General features: G+C 36.7%; 1 protein-coding gene across 2 annotated transcripts; it reads right to left on the reverse strand.

Annotated features, from left to right (window-relative positions):
- Positions 1 to 6,356: 6,356 nt before the first annotated feature.
- Positions 6,357 to 15,817, reverse strand: LOC117329283 (methylmalonic aciduria type A homolog, mitochondrial-like). 2 transcript variants are annotated; one of them, XM_033887150.1, is made up of 7 exons: positions 15,742 to 15,817; positions 13,607 to 14,151; positions 13,166 to 13,288; positions 12,331 to 12,501; positions 11,311 to 11,397; positions 8,252 to 8,400; positions 6,357 to 6,722 (listed from the first exon to the last, which is right to left on the reverse strand). In XM_033887150.1, the coding sequence occupies exons 2-7, from the start codon at positions 14,118 to 14,120 to the stop codon at positions 6,435 to 6,437; spliced, it is 1,332 nt and encodes a 443-aa protein (XP_033743041.1). In that variant the 5' UTR covers positions 14,121 to 14,151; positions 15,742 to 15,817; the 3' UTR covers positions 6,357 to 6,434. The 2 variants fall into 2 exon arrangements, with proteins under 2 accessions (XP_033743041.1, XP_033743042.1); XM_033887151.1 differs by having other exon boundaries at positions 13,607 to 14,159; positions 15,742 to 15,807.
- Between the last annotated feature and the right edge of the window lie 8,482 nt (positions 15,818 to 24,299).

A 24,299-nucleotide genomic window follows, 5' to 3' on the forward strand; every position in this document is an offset into this window, starting at 1 on the left:
CTCAATCCCATATTCATTTCCATTATGTCCGACTTTTGTCTAAGTGGATTCCTTGACGCAAAAGTAACTTGTTAAGGGAACTCATTAGAACTTATCTTTGTGTGTACTTTCTTAGTTTTACGTGCTGTATTTCTAAGGTATATTACCAAACATCTCAATCCCTAGAACAACTGAAATACCAATTGTTGGAGCTTTCACTATTGTTTTATCGTTTGTTTTTTATGATAGCTTTATCATAAGGTCCCATATGATGTATATTTTATTTGATATTAAAAAATATAGAATACCGTTAAGTGCAATTGTTTTCTTTCTTTCATTCAAAAATTTTATTTGTTTACACCAACATATTAATGCTACAGGACCTTGTTGATTAGTCTGTGTACTGCAGGTATTACAGATTTGTTTTTACACGACTTGGTCTTTATATATTATACACGACTTGGTTGATCAGTCAGTACTGTACATACTACAGATTTGTTCATATCAATATGTTATATGCTACACGGCCTGGCTATAATCAATCTATGCACTATAAAGAGGTACAATGTATGGCGCATATTGGCCTGTTTCGACCTAACAGTGACCGTTTTAAAAATAAAAAAAATAAAGTTAAAAAACTGAGTTTTTGAACACAAACCATAAATCTATAACATATACAAATTCTTATTTGCGGCAAAAAATATTTGTTCATTGCAATGGATATTTCATAAAAGGACGGTAAAGTTGCATCACCGGCTTATTTGCAACTTTCGAGGGGATTTTCCCGCATTCATATCATATTTTGACATAGAGCGCATCGGAGGACCAACTTTTACAATGTCTCATTTTATTCTATTTACCAAAAGACAACTAAAATCCTATTCTTAAAAAGTTGTTCTCCGATGCGCTGGTGTAGAAAAATTGAAAAAACGTAGTTGATAAAATATTTTAGTATATAGGTCTCTGACTACACTGACTTTTTAAATCATGACACAAACTTCACATTCCTGTCAGTCCGCATAGCTCATATGGTAGAACCATCGCTAATCAACCCGAAGGTTTTGGGTTCGAATCACTAAGATGTATCTTACTTAATATTTTGTTATGTTTCTACAATGATGAAAGAATGATACCTTTTATTTTTTCTTGGTCGTATCTGAAAGATATTTTCAACATTAAATGTATATCTGATATGAAGTATTTAGTATAAAGATGGAAATGTTGAGTTAGAATTTTTTCACTTTGATAAAAAAAGAGGAGTGAAATCATAATCTATTTACTCGGTAACATTCAAAGTGAAATCTAAACGAACTGCAGAGTCGACACGTGGATAAGTGGTATAAAATTCCTATTTACATGTCAATTTAACTTTTTTTCACATGCATGATATTGTATTGATTTACCACATAATCGTGCACAACACACAGCCAATGGATCATGACGATCTAACCACCATCTCACACAAAAATACAAAACCATAAAAGCAGAAGTACAGAAACAAACACGCAACGTATACCTAAACTACATAAAGAAAATGATCAAAGACATACCCATAAACGAACCAGACTCCCCACAATCTAACCGAAAATACAACCCCAAAAAACTATTCTCTTACATCAAAACCACAAGAAAAGAAAATACTTTCATCACATCCCTTCGCAAAGACGGACATCTCATTACAGACCCAACCGTAAAAGCAAACATCCTCAATCATGAATTTCAAGCCGCATTCACAACAGAACACAACAAAAATATACCAGACGAAGGACCATCGCCACACCCCACCATGCCAAAAATCCACATTACATGCAACGGAGTAGACAAATTACTAACATAAATAAACATAAATCCCCACAAAGCGACAGGACCTGACCAAATACACGGCAAAATTCTTAAACAGCTCACTCAGCACAGGGACACTACCACACGACTGGAAACACGCAAATGTAAACCCAATATACAAGAAAGGAGACAAACACAACCCCACTAACTACCGCCCAATCTCACTCACCTGCATCGCATGCAAAATCATGGAACACATCATCACAAGCGCAACAATGAAACATCTAGAGGACAATAACATACTCTACAACCTCCAACAAGGATTCCGCTCCTCAAGATCATGCGAAACACAACTCGCCACATTCATACACGACCTAACACTAAATAACAATACAAACAAACAGACAGACATTGTCATAATGGACTTTGCCAAAGCATTTGACAAAGTCCCACACAAACACCTCCAGTACAAACTCAAATACCACGGAATTACAGGGAACACACTCGCATGGATTACAGACTTTCTGACACACCGCACCCAAACAGTATTACTTGAAGGGGAACAATCGGACAAAGTCCAAGTCACCTCAGGAGTACCTCAAGGAACCTGCTTGGGCCCCATACTTTTCCTCATATACATCAACGACCTACCAGACTACATCAAACACAGCACTCTCAGACTCTTCGCCGACAATAGCATCATCTACAAGACAATCCACAACATAGACGACGCACACAAATTACAACAAGACATAAACGCAGCAGGACAGTGGGAACAAGACTGGCTCATGAAATTTCACCCAAACAAATGCAATATCATATCCACTTCAAACAAACGCACCAAAACAACATACAACTACAAACTACACGACCACACACTGCAACAAGTCGAGGCCAGCAAATACTTAGGACTCACATTACAGAAAAATCTCAAATGGGATACACACATCAACAACATCACTGCAAACGCCAACAGATCACTAGGCTTCCTAAAACGCAACCTGAAAATAAACTCACAACATATAAAAGAACATGCATACAAAGCCCTAGTGAGACCCAAACTGGAATACTGCTCTTCCATATGGGACCCGCACAACAAGAACCAAATCAACCAAATAGAACAAATTCAACGCAGAGCAGCACGATACGTACAAAACAGATACCACAACACAAGTTCAGTACAAGACATGATGGACAAACTCAACTGGCCCACACTTCAAACACGCAGACTCAAGACCAGACTCATACTATTATACAAAATCATTCACCATCATGTCGCAATAGACCCACACGGCATCATGCACCCAGCTGACCCTAGGACAAGGCAAACACACCCCTACACCTTCAGACACCTATCTGCCACCAATGATACATACAAATACTCCTTTTTCCCACACACAATAACACAATGGAACCTCCTCCCGGTGGCAGCAGTACAATGCACTACACTAGAGATCTTCAAGGCACATAAACACAATGCAGCCCTTGATGATCTCAAACACACACCGTAAACACACCCTCATAATGTTTTTATCTTATAGTTTCCACTAAATTTAAAAAAAAAAAAAAAAAAAAAAAAACTCTCACTGTACCCAAATCCCTGCACTTTTTTACTTCTTTTGAAGAGCAAATGCAACGATCCTTCCATTGGCCGTAATCGTCATTTTTTGACGGAGGCTGAATAACGAAAGAAGAAGATCTATTTTGGTACAGAGGGAATCACTGGGGTCAAGTGATATTTTACCTGTATTTTTAGCCCAGCATTTAGCTGTACGTGGCCTAGGTCAGGATAAGCGGAAAACGACCATACCTCTTTAAGCCAGATAAGACCAAGTCTTCTTGGCCTTAAAAAATATTTCATCCAGTGTTTCATTGTGGATTGGTTAAATGTGTAACAGGAGAAGAGAAAATGTAGCGGCCAGACCGGGGTTCGAACCCGAGACCCTCCGAACTCTAGCCAGATGCTCTTCCAATTGAGCTACCTGGTCACCGATGATCGACCCAGTCCAGTCCCGCTACAAATGTATGCAAAAAGTAAGTTCCCTTTTCACTACTGGACATTTTTGGTCATTGGTACACGTTAATTGATAAATGAACACATTTAAAGGTACCTTGATACCAACTGTTGACTGATTTTAAGTGGTTCTATGTCAGACAGGAGGGATATTCAGACTACAGCAGATATTCTATGTCAAAATCTTAATTGCCCTATACATGAAGTTTAAGGAATATCCCTCCAGTACATTTCAGGAAATAGTGATAACAAACTTTAATTCTCAAAATCAAAGATGGCCACCTTTTGGTCATTTTGTTTTTCTGACCAAATATTACAAGAGGCCAAGAGGGCCTGTATCGCTCACCTGGTTTCATGAGATATGAAACAAGAATGATGCTTAAGTATATTTGTCGCTGGTATTGCTATGTCAATATATATCATAAGCATTTTATATGGGTACATGTACATTGGTTTTATTTTAATACTAAAAATGCCAAAAGGTGCATTAATCCATGAAATGAAATTGACTTTTGGCTCGACCCCATATGGAATGTTACCACACAAATGTGAGTGATATCCATTGCTTAGTTTCAGAGAAGATCTTGTCTAGACCAATTGACCCCTTTTGACCCTGCCCTCTGCCCCCTGGGGGGTCAGCTCCTTCCTTTATACAATTTTGAATCCCTACCCCAATAGGATGCTAATAGTCAAATATGAGCTGTTTCAGAGAAGTTGTTCATATCAATTTAGCCAAATTGACCCCTTTTGGCCCAGCCCCTCAGCCTCCAGGGGGTCGGCCCCATCATTTTTACAATTTTGAATCCTTAACCCAAGGGAATGCTACCAGTCACATATTAAAGATAAAGATTGCTTATAGTTTCAGAGAAAAAGTTGTTTATATCAATTCTGCCAAAGATTGCTTATAGTTTCAGAGAAAAAGTTGTTTATATCAATTCTGCCAAAATAACCCCTTTTGGCCCTGTCTCTTAGGTCTCCTGGGGTCAGCCCTGTCATTTGTACAATTTTGAATCCCTACCCTAGGGGGTTGCTACCAGGCAAATATGAGCAATATATATTGCTTAGTTTCAGAGAAGAAGTTGTTTATATCAATTTAGCCGAATTGACCCCTTTTGGTCCCGCCCCTCAGGCCCCAGGGAGGTACATGTAGACCCCACCATTTGTACTATTTTGAATCCCTACCCCAAAGGGATTCTCACAGTCAAAATTGAGCAATATATATTGCTTAGTTTCAGAGGAGAAAATGTTCATATCAATTTAGCCAAATTGACCCCTCTTGGCCCCGCCCCTTAGGCCTCCGGGGGTCAGCCACACCATTTGTACAATTTTGAATCCCCACCCCATAGTGTTGCTACAAGGCAAATGTGAGCAATATCCTTTGCTCGGTTTCAGAAAAGAAGTTGTTTATATCAATATAGCCCAATTGACCACATTTGGCCCCTCCCTTCAGGCCCCTGGGGGTCAGCCCCATCATTTGTACAATTTTGAATCCCCACCCCAAAGTAATGCTACCAGGCAAATATGAGCGACATCCATTGATCGGTTCCAGAGAAGAAGTCGTTAATATCGATATACATGTAGATATATTGACCCATTTTGGCTCCACCCCTCATGCCCCTCGGGGGTCAGCACCACTATTTGTACAATTTTGAATCCCCACCCCATAGTGATGCTTTCAGGCAAATAGGAGCAATATCCTTTGCTCGGTTTCAGAGAAAAAATTTGTTTATATCAATATAGCGAAATTGACCCCTTTTGGCCCCGCCCCTCTGGCCCCTGGGGGGGTCAGCCCCATCATTTGTACAATTTTGAGTCCCCTACCCATAGGGATGCTTCTGACCAAATTTGGTCAAATTCTGATCAGTGGTTATGAAGAAGAAGTCAATTGTTGACGGACGGACGGATGAGGGACGCCACGGTATGGCATAAGCTCACCTTGGTCCTTCGGACCAGGTGAGCTAATAATTGAATAGGCACAACTAGGTACCAAGGGAAACCTACACACAAAGTTTGAGAAATATAACTCTTGTACTATTCAAGAAATAGTGATAACAAGGAATGTTTACGGATGACAGACGCACGACTGATGGACAATAGACCATAGACACAGAGAAATTTGAGTAGCCCACCATCTGATGATGATGGGCTAATAAATGCACACATAAATATACACATCTACACGTTAATTGATACATGTTGACTGATTCAGCTTCACAATTATAGGTTCATGTACACATCAGTTGGTACAAGTTAATTGATATGGGTACGCAGTTAAAGGTACATATTTAATAATTTATGCTAATTGATATATGTACACTTTATTTGTACATATACACCTTAATGAATACATGTTTATGGTTGTAGGTACTTATACACATTATTGGTACATGTACAACATAATTGGTAAATAATTTTATTGGTACATGGTTGTGGGTATAGATATATATGTACACACTAATTGGTACAGTTACACTTTAAATGTTATGGTTATTAACTAGATTACAACATCATGTTGTCTTAATGATTTTATGCTAGTTTTCCAGGATTGAGAAAACAAAAAAGAATCACACCAACATAAATAACACAATTTAATCATACCGGTTTATTCATATCACAACATAAATATCACATTTAGCTTTAAGTTAAGGTCACCAGCTAATCAACTCTCCTTGATGAATTCCTGTAGAAGTAGATCAGCTGCAGTACCGGGCGATATAACACCATCAATAACTTGTCCCTCTATCTCGGCTATCTTACTTTTCACTCGAATGTGAGAATGAAACAAATCCATGATGTTATCACGTATATAGTTCCACATCCAGATACGTTTCTGCATTTGTCTTTTGTTTGCGAACTCTTTAGAATCTGTCATTGCATTTTTAAATGTGCCCATCGTAGTCCAAAGTTCCTCAATGCCTTCGTTGTGTAATGAAGAAATTTTCATCACCTGCAATATGGAATATTTGAATATATACAAAGGTACACAGTGAGTAACCCTATGGAAAGAATATTATTAAATAATTCGGAGAAAGGGGCTTTATTAAGCCACTTAACTCCATTAAAAGAAAAAAAAAAGGAATAAAAAAAGAATATGAGTCATGTTATGTTATGCATGTGGAAAGGACAATGTGTCGACAAACTGTAAAGCTTTACAAATTTTCATCAAAAACTTTTGTATACAGACAGAGGGCTGAACCTTCTGATTTCTTTTGGAAGTTTGTAAATAATTTTGGTCAGTATATGGTGATGTGGCAATTGCTTCAGAGACCTGGCTGAAATTGTAAGGACTATGAAATGGGATACAATGCCAGGGCTTTTTCTCACTGGTTTGGGATGGGACCATTTTGGGAAGAAAATTGTTGAATTGGATTTTTTCAGGAGTAAGCTGCAAATTTTGGGAATTTGGCTTAAGTATGAAATAATTTTAATTGGGTATGGGGCCCATTAATGGCCCCAGAAAGCCTTCAGAAAAAGCCCTGCATGCACTAAAATGATTCAAGAGAAAGGGTTATACAAACTGTAAATGGGCCATTTGCTTCTTTCTAGTCACACAAACCATTAACAATTAGAGATATACAGTAAGTAAATTATAAATCACCCTCATTTAACTTAATTCAATATCATTACTATCAAACAGACTGAGATTATGCGGAGTATTTCAATAATCATAACTTTTTCTTCAGCACTGAACTTCAAATGAAAGAAGCAATTTAACTTAATTACTATAACTAATGTACGGATGCATCCGTACTGTATTTCTCCTTACAACATAACAAAGGCTAGACCACTCGTTTAATATTTATGAACATTAATCAATATCTGAACATGATCTACAAAATCATTACTTAGAAAAAAAGAGTCAAGTTTGCTTAGTTAACTTAAACTTACTGAGAGTGATAGTACTAGGTAGACTTGAAATCTAATTTCAACAAGGAGTCACAAAGCATGGCATTATCCCCAACAGCTGTTGGTATGAAAACCCAAATATGATACATATATATCTACCTTATGGTAAGACTTACATCTTGATGTAGATCCTATGTGTGTTTCACTTCAAAAAGCATAACTAGGGCACTAACCTAATATACACAGAAAGTTACGTGCAGTTGTGTGGAAGGGTTTTGAAGTTGGAGTCCGTAAAGGAAAGTTAACAGATATTTTGTGTTTTTGACTATGTTTCCATGGTAACAGAAAAAAATTAAATGTCGTCAATAGGAAAAGGCACAACTAGAGCACTAACCTAAAATATACAGAAGTTTTGTGGAGTTGAGTGGAACACTTTTGCATCTGTATATTAAGTAATAACATAGAAAATGGAACTGTGTATAAAGGAAGATCATCAAATTACCTCCCTTCTTTATTGGCTTGGTTTTGATGGATCAATCAATCAATCAATCAGGCTCAATTGCTTCTGTCAATGATAAATGAAAATATGGTTGATAATTATGTGCTTCTCCATTACTGAAAAAGTGTTACCTTAGGTCTCCAGTTTGGAGATTTTGGTCGCATGAATTTCAGAGCGCTGGTGTATTCAGCTTTTATACGACGTGCAGCAGGCACTAATTCTCCATCTGATTTATTGACAACAACCAAATCCGCCATCTCCACGATTCCTTTCTTTATACCTTAAACAGAGACAGTATTTGTGATTTATTGATTTATGATCAAAGCTTAGTCTTATGAAAACAATTAACCTCACAGAGTTGATTTGTTTTAATTAAAGATAATACAAAAAATTCAGATACATGTATGATCTGCATTAATGCTGCATATCACAAAGCAACCTATCATAGACAACAGTTCCAAACCTATCATTGACAACAGTCCCAAACCTATCACAGACAACAGTCCCAAACCTATCATTGACAACAGTCACAAACCTATCACAGACAACAGTCCCAAACCTATCATTGACAACAGTCACAAACCTATCACAGACAACAGTCCCAAACCTATCACAGACAACAGTCCCAAACCTATCACAGACAACAGTCCTAAACCTATCACAGACAACAATCCTAAACCTATCATTGACAACAGTCCCAAACCTATCACAGACAACAGTCACAAACCTATCATTGACAACAGTCCCAAACCTATCACAGACAACAGTCCCAAACCTATCACAGACAACAGTCCCAAACCTATCACTGACAACAGTCAAAAACCTATCACTGACAACAGTCCCAAACCTATCACAGACAACAGTCCCAAACCTATCACAGACAACAGTCACAAACCTATAACAGACAACAGTCACAAACCTATCATTGACAACAGTCACAAACCTATCTGTGACAACAGTCACAAACCTATCAGACAACAGTCCCAAACCTATCACATACAATAGTCACAAACCTATCACATACAACAGTCACAAACCTATCATTGACAACAGTCACAAACCTATCATTGACAACAGTCCCAAACCTATCATTGACAACAGTCCCAAACCTATCACAGACAACAGTCACAAACCTATCACATACAACAGTCCCAAACCTATCACAGACAACAGTCACAAACCTATCACAGACAACAGTCACAAACCTATCACAGACAACAGTCCCAAACCTATCATTGACAACAGTCCCAAACCTATCATTGACAACAGTCCCAAAGCTATCACAGACAACAATCCCAAACCTATCACAGACAACAGTTCCAAACCTATCATTGACAACAGTCCCAAACCTATCACAGACAACAGTCCCAAACCTATCACAGACAACAGTCACAAACCTATCATTGACAACAGTCCCAAACCTATCATTGACAACAGTCACAAACCTATCATTGACAACAGTCACAAACCTATCACAGACAACAGTCACAAACCTATCATTGACAACATTCCCAAACCTATCATTGACAACAGTCACAAACCTATCACAGACAACAGTCCCAAACCTATCATTGACAACAGTCCCAAACCTATCATTGACAACAGTCACAAACCTATCATTGACAACATTCCCAAACCTATCATTGACAACAGTCACAAACCTATCACAGACAACAGTCCCAAACCTATCACAGACAACACTCACAAACCTATCACAGACAACAGTCACAAACCTATCATTGACAACAGTCCCAAACCTATCACAGACAATAGTCCCAAACCTGTCACTGGCAACAGTCCCAAACCTATCACAGACAACAGTCACAGACCTATCCTTGACAACAGTCCCAAACCTATCATTGACAACAGTCCCAAAGCTATCATTGACAACAGTCCCAAACCTATCATTGACAAGAGTCCCAAACTTATCACAGACAACAGTCACAAACCTATCACAGACAACAGTCCCAAACCTATCATTGACAACAGTAACAAACCTATCATTGACAACAGTCCCAAACCTATCACAGACAACAGTAACAAACCTATCATTGACAACAGTCCCAAACCTATCACAGACAACAGTCACAAACCTATCATTGACAACAGTCCTAAACCTATCACAGACAATAGTCACAAACCTATCATTGACAACAGTCACAAACCTATCATTGACAACAGTCCCAAACCTATCATTGACAACAGTCCCAAACCTATCACAGACAACAGTCCCAAACCTATCACAGACAACAGTCCCAAACCTATCACAGACAACAGTCCCAAACCTATCATTGACAACAGTCACAAACCTATCACAGACAACAGTCCCAAACCTATCACAGACAACAGTCCCAAACCTATCATAGACAACAGTCACAAACCTATCATTGACAACAGTCACAAACCTATCATTGACAACAGTCCCAAACCTATCACAGACAACAGTCCCAAACCTATCATTGACAACAGTCACAAACCTATCACAGACAACAGTCCCAAACCTATCACAGACAACAGTCCCAAACCTATCACTGACAACATTCACAAACCTATCACAGACAACAGTCCCAAACCTATCACAGACAACAGTCACAAACCTATCATTGACAACAGTCACAAACCTATCACAGACAACAGTCCCAAACCTATCACAGACAACAGTCACAAACCTATCACAGACAACAGTCACAAACCTATCACAGACAACAGTCACAAACCTATCATTGACAACAGTCCCAAACCTATCACAGACAACAGTCCCAAACCTATCACAGACAACAGTCCCAAACCTATCACTGACAACAGTCCCAAACCTATCATTGACAACAGTCACAAACCTATCATTGACAACAGTCCCAAACCTATCACAGACAACAGTCACAAACCTATCATTGACAACAGTCCTAAACCTATCACAATAATAGTCACAAACCTATCATTGACAACAGTCCCAAACCTATCATTGACAACAGTCCCAAACCTATCACAGACAACAGTCCGAAACCTATCATTGACAACACTCCCAAACCTATCACAGACAACAGTCCAAAACCTATCACATACAACAGTCCCAGACCTTTCACATACAACAGTCCCAGACCAATCATTGACAACAGTCCAACAAAAATGTCCACAGTTAAAAAGGGATTTCAATCTTTGTCTGTTGAAATCTAAGATGTTATTAACTTACCTTGTAGCTCATCACCTCCAGCTGGTGGAATGAGGAGGCAAAACATGTCTACCATATCTGCTACAACAAACTCAGACTGTCCAACGCCTGGGAAAAAAATACATTGCTAATGTAATACAGGTACAATGACACAAGGACAATTTTATAGTCCTGTTCAGTATTCACTTTGAATTTGAAAGGTATATAACAATAAAGATTTTTATTGCATTTTTGCCAGTGAAATATAGAAATTGATCAAACGAATAAAACTTATTTTTTCACTGCAGCGATGAGCAGTGAAAATGTAAGATTTTGCAGTGAAAATGTAAGTTTTTTCGTTTTTGACCAAACAAAACGAACCTTTGTATCCACCTCAATGAAACTTGCCGATTTATCCAATCGAAGCGAAGATAGATAAATTGGTTATTTTGCTGTATTTCTGAAATATTCAGCTAGATTTTGACAAGATATTCATTTGGAGTTAGCTTTTCAAGCACAGATTCTCTGATAACAGCAGAACATGCTTAAATTGTGTTTATCAGTCCTTTCAAAATGGTGCCATCAAGTTGACATGGAGTAACGTCACAAAGAGATGATGTCTTGAATTATGTTACTGGTTCCCGCACTTTTTGACACGATTAATTTTTTGATGTCTTTAATTTTGTTTTTAAGTATATTAACTGCAATAAAAAGAAAATTGAATGGTTTCCAGTTGAATATAACATATATTTTACTCGTACGACAGAATATTTTGATATTTTTCACTCTTACTTCACACTCGTGAAAATATTGATATTCTGTCATACTCGTGAAATATATGTTATATTCAACAGGAAACTATCAAATTAACTTTGATACATGTTGATATTTCTCATATACCAGTAAGTAAAAAGTCAATAAACTACATGGAACCCTTGCATTAATTGGTTGTCTTATATATCTGTGTCCCCTTTAATAATTGGGACAAATCAGCCTAGATGTATGATAGAAACATTCTTTATAGTTCTACTGATATCTAAAATGTCCAAAAACAACACAGACCTATTGTTTCTATAACAATAATATCATATCCTGCTGCCTCACACACAAGTATGGCCTCATTGGTTGTCCTGGTAACGCCTCCAAGTATACCTCGGGCAGGTGATGGACGTACATAGGCATTCATGTTGCGTGATAATTCTGGCATTCTTGTCTTATCGCCAAGAAGACTCCCTTGATGAAATATAAAAAAATATAAGGCTTTCAGTTCTAGATCTGTTAAACCATCAAAATCAAGCAATGTCAGAAGTCAATTCTATAATGTACATTTTTAATATGCTTGACCATATGTGAGAGAAGTAAATATGTAATTAAATTTAAAATAAAGAATATTCTTAATCACAATTCTGAAGAGTTCAGAAATAACAGAAAACAAAACATGAACATGAAGACAGTAGGGCAGTGTGTTAAGTAAATGCATGTTAATCTCACCCAATACTGGTTAATTAACCACAGTTATTCTCTTCAGAAAACCAGTCATGCTTACTTTGAAGACGCGAGTGACATCGGAATCCAAAGGTTACAACTTCACAAACTTCAAAAAGGCAAGGGACAATAGCTATCATCATTATTAACTTTTTCTTGAATACAAATTGAAATACATTAAATGAACACAATGAACTTGATGATACCTACAGCTAATGGTACCGTCCCTTACCTCGAGTCGGTATGGACGACGGGTCTACCACTAACACTGCTAACACAATGAACTTGATGATACCCACAACTAGTGGTGCCTTTGATTCCCTAACATCCAGTCTGTATGGACAACAGGTCTACCACCATCACTGCGAACACAATGAACTTGATGATACCTAAAGCTGGTGCCATCCCTTACCTCCAGTCTGTATGGACGACGGGTCTACCGCCAACACTGCTACCCTGTGTCCCTGGCTCGTCAGGTATCCACCAAATACCTCTATAAAAGTACTTTTACCAGCACCAGGAGGGCCGGATAGTCCTGTACAAAGATTATTTAAAAAATTAATGAAAAGGGCAAGTTTTGAAATTTTCTTTTGAAATACTCAGGATAGGAAAAATACATATCAAGATTAACTTGAGAAATCATGAAACATTTTACAATTTTTTTTTCTCTTCTTTGTCGTTAGTATTTTCTTTCAAGAAGAGAATAAGGAGAATTTACTAAACAAGTTAAATAACTGAAAACAAAAATGAAAGTTAACACTGCAGTTTCAGTTATAGTTGTGTATACACAGCATGTGACAAGCTTAAGATTTGTATATATATAGTACTAAATTAGCTGATTAATTATCATCACCTATTCTAAAAGATGAAGCTGCAGTCTCCTGGTTTGTCTTTTCTTGTAAGATACGGTTCAACAGTTCTTTGGCCTGGATTTTTCTTTTTTGGTTTCTAGACTCAATCAGTGTAATGGCACGAGCTAGACAGCCTCTGTCACCGTTAAGTAGACCAGTATAAAGAAAGTCAACATTGTAACGGTCCACGTCAGCTCTGGCACTCAAATGTCTCCAGTTCTGATAATGCAGACTTGGATGTAGATTTTTAACACTGATCTTTTTAAATAAAGTCTTTGTTTTGTCACAAAAGGCTACAGAACATCCACCTAAATTGAAATTCTGTCTATAATTACAGAACTGCAAAATATGTTGATTAACTTCTGATGGTCCAGTTTCTGAGGAATGTTTTTTCGTATCCCTGATGTTGCAGACAGTGCCTGTAAATCTACAGACAATAGGCGTTGATCTTAATTTGATCACATAATAATGTTTCCATGACAATGAAACAGCTTTCTGCATACCAGCAACTATCATCCTCAAGCTGCTTCTTCCTCTAAGAAATCATCTGCAAACCTAAAACGTTAAAACTTCATCAATCAACCAGCAAAAACTGACCCATGAAAGCCGATGACATCTTATGAATAATACAACATCAGACTCGTGACATGTACTAGCCTCACACCACAATTATTCTTCTGGTTGGTTGTACACGAATGTAGTACATGTACATCTGGAAATTTTAGGACTGTTACTAAATATATTTTTTGCTTAGATGTTGCAGATATGTGCATAATTTAACTTAGATTTATAGTGCAATATTTATTCTAGTGACAGAGTTTTGCTTTGACACCATTTCCATGTTGGCAGGACACATATGCATGGAGTTATAAGGATTCATTATAGATATTTTGTAATTTTCCCATAATAGATTGGGGTAGTGACGTCGACACTTAAATAGAAATAATCTTTCTTACATGCAGATCACGAGGTACTTTCCAGCTCACTGTATGTTTAGATTGAAGAGTTCTACAACATGATATATAACCAATTTTTTTGCAAAGTTTTGAAATATTTTAATTTTGATTTTTCTTTGGTAGAAGAAAGAGGGAAATTAATTGTGGTCCGAGGCCTTCTGTCTGATGATTACATGCATGGTCCGAGGCCTTCTGTCAGATGAATAATTGTTCTGAGGCCTTCCCTCAGATGACTACTTAGTACATGGTCCGAGTCCTACTGTCAGATGATGAAGTGGTCCGAGGCCTACTCTCAGATAATGAAGTGGTCGGAGGCCTTCTGTCAGATAATGAAGGGGTTCGAGTCCTACTGTCAGATGATAACGTGGTTGAGTCCTACTGTCAGATGACTACATAGTCTGAGGCCTTCTGTCAGATAATGAAGTGGTCCGAGTCCTACTTTCAGATGATTATGTGGTCCGAGGCCTTCTGTCAGATGACTACTTAGTACATGGTCCGAGTCCTACTGTCAGATGATGAAGTGGTCCGAGGCCTACTCTCAGATAATGAAGTGGTCGGAGGCCTACTGTCAGATGATAACGTGGTTGAGTCCTACTGTCAGATGACTACATAGTCTGAGGCCTTCTGTCAGATAATGAAGTGGTCCGAGTCCTACTTTCAGATGATTATGTGGTCCGAGGCCTACTGTCAGATGACTACATAGTCCGAGGCCTACTGTTAGATGACTACATATATACATAGTATGAGGTCCGAGGTCTACTGTAAGATGAAGTGGTCCGAGGCCTACTAGACTGTAAGATGAAGTGGTATGAGGCCTACTGTAAGATGAAGTGGTATGAGGCCTACTGTCAGATAACTTTGTATACGTAGTTCGCAGCCTACTGTGAGATGACTATGTGGTTCGAGGCCTACTCTCAGATGACAACATAGTACTTGGTCCCAGGCCTACTGTCAGATGACAACATAGTACTAGGTCCGAGGCCTACAGTATGATGACGTGGTCCTCAGCCTACTGTCAGATGACTATGGACAGTGTAAACGGAAGATGAATCGAAGGTGATCAGGATTACTTGCCAAGATTCACACCAAAAACAAACGTGCAATTTTCAATATAATCTACAAATAAAATTAACTTCCTTTGCAAGACGTGATGCCACACAAATTATAACTTAAATACACACGTGAAGTCTGTTACGTTGTCATTTCTCCTTCTGAATAATCATGACCGAACCGACCAGCAATCGTACAGGAAATAACTCTTACAAACTAATAATAGAAACCAAAAAATAATATTCCGGATTAACGTCCTGTTTGGACCGTGAACGACCTCTTCGTGATTGGGCTTATATCAAACGCATATAGGTTCTTCGATATTTCTTCTGTTTAAATCGATATAAATTTAAGTCTTGTTTTTTGTTATTTATTATACTTTAACCTTCGCCAGGACGGATTTCTTTTTCTTATATGTAGAAAGAAAAAAAACACATGGAACTTTCTTCATTACCTTGAACAGAGACCTACAGTACGAGGAGGGTGATTTGGTACTCAAACGCTCACAGAGCGTTGACCCGCGCAGCCCTCCGCTCAGAATTTGCGCGGGTTTGCAGCGGGATTGCCGCGGGTTTTGAGCGGGCTTGAGCGGTTTTGTAGCGGGCTTGAGCGGACTTGTAGCGGACCCGCTCGCCGGGCGGGCTTGTAGCGGGCCCGCTCGAGCGGACTTGTAGCGGACCCGCTCGAGCGGTATTGAATAGGACCCGCTCAATCAGTAATGACGGTAGACGTTCAACAGCCTGGTGTCGATTAATTATACTTTAATTACCATGTATATGTTTTCAGTTGTATCGTCCATCGTAAGTATTTATTGGATGATGTACCTCAACTATGAGATACAAATTCATATGTGTAATGTATTGCTCATGAAATCGTTGTAATAAGTTGAATAATATCTGCAATGATGTACAATATGACAGTGTACTTGATGTCAGCCCATTTTGATAAAAACTATTTGTAGGGAAATATTATAGTTATTAAAGTTCAAATAGACTATTTTCATGCATGTGCAAGATCACCAAGATCACTCACGAGTCATAAATCCAGTAATATTGGATATAGTCGTCATTTAGTGTTAGGAGCTGAGTCAATACATTGTAAATGTATCCTGTGACTGCTAACCGGTGACCGCCTTCTTTGGGAAAACGGAAAGGTAATCATTCCGGTTAATGGTGGACAATGAACAAAGTGTCCGCAGTAGCATTATTTCATTCTTACGGAATGGGGACGGGTCAAAAGGCAGTTTTGTCATCATTTCTAGAGTACTTAGGACGGTCGCATCTTGGTCAGAATGTTTGTGCACCTCGAGTGGGATATGGGGAACACGGAAATGTGCTCAATCCGGTAACCATTTTAATAGTGGACAATGAGGCTTGTGGGCCAGACTTACTATTAAATGAGTATTTGATTAAAGGAAAAGAGGTACTTTTGCCTTGCTTAGTCCAATTGTTCAATAATATCTTTAAATCTGGTTTTTATCCTTCACCATGGTCATTAGGCAATATTATACCTATCTTCAAGAAAGGTGATAAAAATGATACCAATAATTACAGGGGCATCACACTAGTTAGTTGTTTAGGTAAAATTTTTACATCAGTTTTAAATGAGCGCCTAATGAAATTTGATAGTGATTATTCTAAATTAAGTGACGCTCAGTTTGGCTTTAAGAAAAACTTATCTACTGTAGACGCCATTTTTGTTTTACAAACCTTAATAAGTAAAATTTTAAAAAATAGGAAAAGACTATATTGCTGTTTTATTGATTACAAGAAAGCTTTTGATTTTATAAACAGACAAAATTTGTGGTACAAACTTATTAAAGAAGGTGTTGATGGGAAAATGTTGAATATTATAAGAGCACTTTATAAAAATGTGAAATGTTGTGTCAAATATAATAATAATATGTCCGATTTTTTTAAATGTCAAAATGGGTTATTCCAAGGTGAAATAATGTCACCATTATTGTTCTCCATGTATGTCAACGACTGTGAAATGAATTTCCTAACAGAAGGATGTCCATCTATTGAGTTATATACTATTAACTTGTTTTTAATTATGTATGCTGATGATATGGTTTTAATGGCAGAAACTCCCGAGGGACTGCAAAAAATGTTAGATACTTTATTACTTTACACAAAGAAATGGAACCTTACTGTAAACACTACCAAAACTAAAGTAATGGTTTTCCGAAACGGTGGTAAATTAAGAAAAGAAGAAAAGTGGTTATATGACGGATGTGTATTAGAAACCGTAGATGAATTTAATTATCTGGGGATACAAATGAATTTTAATGGTAAATTTAAGAAAACTCAACAAAAAATTGCTGAACAAGGAAGAAAAGCATTATTTTCAATTTCGGGAGTATCAAAGAAAAAATTTTTTAACGTTGAAACCCAACTACATGTTTTTGATACATACGTCGGTAGTATATTTAACTATGGGGCTGAAATTTGGGGTTTTCATAAAGTACCGGATATAGAGAAAATCCACTTACAGTTTTTAAAAAGATTATTGGGGGTTAAGAAAAGTACTTCTAATTGTATGATTTACCAAGAATTAGGGAGATTACCTTTTGTAATAGTGAGGAAATTTAGAATTTTTAAATATTGGTTGAAATTAAAACAAACCAATAACTGTGTGTTAAATGCTTGTTATCAAGATATGTTAGAAAACGGGAATGAATGGTTGAATGAAGTAAAAGAAGAACTGTATAGAATGGGCGTTGGGTATATATGGCAAAATGGGGATATTTATACAGCTGATTATATTATGAATATTGTTAAATGCAGACTATGTGATATATTTATACAAGAATGTAAAGAAAAAATCAATTCATCTTCCAAGTGTTCACTGTAAAAGTTTATTAGTGAAAAGTTCTACTTACAGCCATATTTATCAAAACCAATAGGTACTTCTAATTTAAAAGAAATAACTAGAATTAGATTGTCATCACATAAATTAAATATTGAAATTGGTAGATTTAATAACTTAGAAAGAAATCAAAGAATTTGTTCCTATTGTAACAGTGGAGACATTGAAGATGAATTTCATTTTATTATTAAATGTGAATTTCATTTAGACCTAAGAAAACGTTTTATTAAGAAATATTATTATAATAAACCTAGTATGTACAAATTTATTCAACTTCTAGAAACAGTAAACAAAAAAGATCTTTCAAATTTAGCAAAATATATTAAATACAGTAATAAACAAAGAACAGATTTTTTATTAGTATAAAAAAAAAAAAAAATGTCCTTCTACACTCTACCTGTTGTACAATGTATGTGTTAGTCCGGTTGTGTGTGGGTGTGTGTATGCGAGTGTGTGGTTTTTGTATTGTATCATTTCTGTACATGTATATATTTGTTGAACCGATGAGCCGTAAGGCTCAAGGAAATAAAGAACTTGAACTTGAACGGCAGCATTATTACAATTCTGATTTAGCTGACCTTTGTATAGATGGCGTTTTGTGCATGACCTCGGAGAGGCCACATAAGGGGCTCGTTATTTTGATCTCGACTTATTTTTACGTAGACATTTGAAGTATTTAGCTAGCAACATGTCTGTTTGAGAAAATTATCTTTGAATTTCTGTAGTAAGTTTCATAAACTTTACAATTATTTGAACATTTCGTAGTTTTAAATCCACGGCCTAAAGATATTGTGTTTTTATTACTATCATTATTTATGTGTCCATCGGGGACATCTCTTGCATGGCTAATATCACGGACATACACTTACATGTATATTACCGGTAGATATCGAAACCAGTGCTAATAGTTTCCCAACTATAGTAGCTAATCATTTAATTACTTTCTTATCAGAAAAAAAATCGTCACAAGTGCATTGCTCTACTCGAGCTGACTTGAATTATATTTTTTGTAATGGTATGATGTTGATGAGATGTACACTCGCAAGACTAATAAAGAACTGAAAAATTGTTACCATTTTAGCAGCCTGGTACAAAATTATTATGTGAGATATCGAACACTTTTGTAAAGGATAATCGATTGCCTTCCCGATCTCTTTTTGCCAGCAAAGAAATACATGTAGTAAGGTCTTTGATTACAAGACAGAGCATTATAGTATATACGTATGTATATATATCTTATGTTGTATCTATACTATTAAATGGAAATTGTCAAATAAAATACAGTTTAAACTATATAGACCACAGAATGATTGTGTGTGTAGTCCAATATTCTTTCTTTATTGTGAGAAAAACAATACATTTGTGTCATCTGTCATGTGTATGTGATAAAAACGTCAACAAAAACACATTTTAAACACATATTTTAATCAATTATAACGACAACATGGGAATATTTCCTGTCCTTTTTATTTCGGAAGTAAAAAAAAAAATACGTACTGACTATGCGAGAGTCACCATTATTATCAAGACCTAACACCCAAACAATGTGAAGTATTTCCTCCTTCACCGAGCTATTCAGACCAGTCCATTTTATGTCCGATGAAGCCTGAGATTAGATTAACTCTAATTGTCTTAGATACACAGTGTACGTACAATTGTACATGTAATTGAAATTTTCCATTGAAACTGGTAGGTAACAAAGAGTTTCAGGAGAAGATATGAACATTGTCTTCAGAGAATGCAGGAGATGAGTATCATTATCTGTTTTCCTGTAAAAACGCAATCATTGAAAATTTGCAACGAAATTACATATTCTAAATTATTACCGCTCAAATCGAAATAAAACTAAACTAAAAGGTCTGTTAAAGGTCATAATTATAAACGAAGTTCTAAATGGTTTGTCTTTTTTTTTCTAAAAAAAATCTCTTCTTTGATTACGTGTATGTAATGTAATCCTATGAATATTATGTTTTTGTACCTGGATTGTTTATTCATATATATGTACGTGTGATACAATGTTAATGTTCCTCATGTAACACATTTCCATGTGTTATAGTATCCAAATAAAACTGTGTGTATGGAGACCACGTGGTTAAAATCGCGTCATTTACAAATCATGATTGGAGTTAATCAATGTGATATAGATAAATCCTCTATACACAGGACAAATACCGGTCGTGTACAGTGTAGTTACCGTTATAGAAATGTTTTCACCTGCTGTTAACATCTGCCAATCACAGATTTTGATTACAATAGCGAGTATACCTGTATCGCAGTGACCCCATCGGACCCCTACGGCTTTTTTTTACCTGTGGGCAGAATGTTGTTACATAAGGATTTAGCCTATGCTCCATGTTTACTAGTCTACCTGTATCTCACCTCTTACATTTAAGTCTTTTAGAATAAGGCACCTGCCGTTTTCTTTTTGAGGCCGTAATAGCGGAAGTAAAACCCGTTAAATCCATATGCAATGATAGTTGTATTAATCATTCTTAAATTATATATATATTTCAGATTTAAATTAGGTACATAATTTGTATTGTTGAAAGTTATACATTTATAATATGTACGTATTGGTTTAATGGTTGCAACATATCAAGATATACATGTACACATGCATTGAAATAAGAGCAATTACTTTCACTATATCTTGATATATACCCCCCTCCTCTCTCCCTCCCGCTAAACCAATTTGTAAACATCTTGCTGTATTTTTTTCATGTATACTTGTGTCGGGAAAGGTGGTTTTTGCCCAATCTCTTATATACATATAAGTTACAATAAAAATATGTTTAAATAAAAAATCAGGGTAACTATTTATGTCAGGTTTCGTAAGAAAATAGAACACTCAGTATCCATATTTTTAATTTCAACACATCTTATTGACGAGATGTTAAGTCAATAGGATTGGACATCAGGCATAGCCTATTAGATCGATATCGTGATACACTTATTTATTGATCTTCATATTACTTTAATAAGGACGAACTTGGATATTTTACCCAAACGTGCATATACAATTTACATATATATACACACAATACTAATCATAATAACAACATTATCCGTAATAAATCATGTACATGTATTTGTTTCAACAAGCACATACAAATGTACATGTACATGTATAATGTATATATGAGACATACGTTATGGGTCCGGTTGTTCAAAACGAATGTGTTTTCATTTTATGAAAAATGTCTAGACTGGTTACCTATCAATTGGGTGATATACAGATTAAGAAGTTTACAATACTGTACATTTTACCGTCTCGGCTTACGTAAATGATAAGGATGACCACAGTTCATTTCAAATATTTCATTCAGAGAATTACATAAATATTATATATATGAATGGATTGGACAACAAACTAAGCCTACATGTATCAGTGTATACTGCCCATCGCCAGCCGTCGAAAAACTATCTCGGTACCCTGTACATTGCGCGTGCATTGTGCATACTACGACGTTTACCGAGCATTGAATACATTTGTAGGTAACTCAGACGGGCATGGCTACATAACGGCTGGCGATCGTACAATTCGACCACATTTCAAATCCTGCCTATATCAAAGAAAATGTTTCACTGACAGAACTAATTGCCTTCTTTATTTTAATATATCATACATAACTACGATACTTTAAGTGGATATACCACGCACAAATGTATATATAAGATATATGATTGTTCGCGCACAGCGCTAGCGAGAGCAGGGTCATCTATATAGCAGAATAGTGTTGAATTTCAAACACGAATAAATACCTTAAGATTTGCACAAAAAATGTCATGTAATATACCAAAATGTTTGTTTGGACATGTAGCTTCTTACAATCACCAATATTATGCTATAGATGCTACCAGTTTCTTCTGTAGAGTAACTTTGTGGTCAGATTTGGCATGGACTAATTCTAAGTCACGCAAATGATCAAACCTGAAAAATAGCCATGCTGTTATGTTCACAAGTGTCTATAGCACAGGGTAGGAGCATTTGTTTGACCAGATTTTACTTTATGTACGTATAAACACTTATTTTGTTTTGACCTTGAAATGCAAATGGCGGCTGAGAATAATATTACACAAATATGGCTTACAGGAGGCATTTCAGTCAATAACAAAACTCCTATATCGTACTTTTAAGACATCTCATCAAAGTAACATGAACATTTTAATGTCAATTTGTTAAACTGGTGAGTTTGCAGCCTTTTTCAGAAATAGGCATATTTTACCCCAAACTCAGCGGTTGAACATTTTTTCATAAAAGCAGTCTTCTTGCCACTTCAAGAATACTTTTTATTGTCTAAGAGCATTTTTGATGTTTTAAATACCTTCTTATATGCCATATTTGTGTGATATCATTCACGACCGCCATTTGCAATTCAAGGTCAAAATAAAAACAGCGTTTATACATATGATAACGTAAAAGCTGGTCAAACCAATCTCCTATATTGTGCTTTAGATACTTGTGAGCAAAACGACATGGCAAGTTTGCGTAATATATGGGATACAAATTAGTTAATTATGTCCCCCTGAAACATGCATTTTTCTTACGTTTTGTTGAAATTTACAAGCAGCTGAACAAATTACATGTCAACAGCAAGTCCCACGGTTTGCCATGATACATACTAAAAGTTCATCATGTTACTTCTGTGACATTGCACCATAATAGGGATTTATAGGCCTGTAAAATATCAATGTTTTGACTGGATTTGCTGTTTAGATGCCCCTTAACTGGAGTACATGTGAAATATCACGTGACTTATTGCGAATCTACATCACCTTATACCAAAATAGATATAAACATATATATTGCACTCATATTTTGCTCAGTTGTCATCGTTGTAAGCTTCGCAACTTGTAGATATGTACATATGTATGCAAAATAGATAAATGTTGCTGGTTTGATCTCTTAATCTTCCGTATGCTGCATAAACTGATGGTTTTGTTTTCTATTATTCATGTAGTTAGTCTAATTGACATCCAAACTTATATATTTCATTAACTACGTGTACGTCTTCCCCCATGTTATTGACACCAGCGAATATCAAATCTGAGAACTACTTTTTATTTGAAAATGGTCACCTTTAGGTCGAAACAGGCCAAATTGCGTCATGTTCCTCTTTCATACGATCCAGCTAACATGTACATGTACTGTATGTACACCAAAAAGACAAAACAACTTCATCAGAATACTCAATCTAATTAAAATCAGATGTACATTTGCATTTTGCACTACGCTACTCTCCGTATGAATATTTTTAGATACAAGATGTTGTTTAAAAAATAACTTTGTGTTTAACCTTTTTGTATGATTATACTTTAAGATCCATAAAATGTATTTTTGTTAAACTAAACTTCATTACTTACGCTACCAAATTACTCTTGATTTGATACTTACACAAGCAGAAAACAACTCAAGCAAGTGAATACGAAACACATTTTGTAAACGTTACATAACATTCTGCGAACGTTTCTGATGAAATAAATATGAGTTCCTTCTTATTCATCGTTATATTTAAAAAAAAGAAAAAAAAAAAAAAGGATTTCTTGTGTCCATGTTACGGGAGCGGGATCGCTGGCTGGGCGGGTTTGCTGGCCCGCCGGAGCGGGATCGCTGGCTGAGCGGGTTTGCTGGCCCGCCGGAGCGGGATCGCTGACTGAGCGGGTTTGCAGGCCTTCCGGAGCTGAATCGCTGGCTGAGCGGGGTTGCTGCCTTGTCAGAGCGGAATCGCTGCGTGAGCGGGATCGCAGCGACATCGCTTGCGCGGGATTACGGCGGGATTGCAGCGGGGTTTTAATCCCCATCGCTCGACGGGCGCAA

The sequence above is a fragment of the Pecten maximus genome, chromosome 6 (assembly GCF_902652985.1).
Source record: "Pecten maximus chromosome 6, xPecMax1.1, whole genome shotgun sequence".
In the NCBI taxonomy this organism is placed as follows: Eukaryota; Metazoa; Mollusca; class Bivalvia; order Pectinida; family Pectinidae; genus Pecten; species Pecten maximus.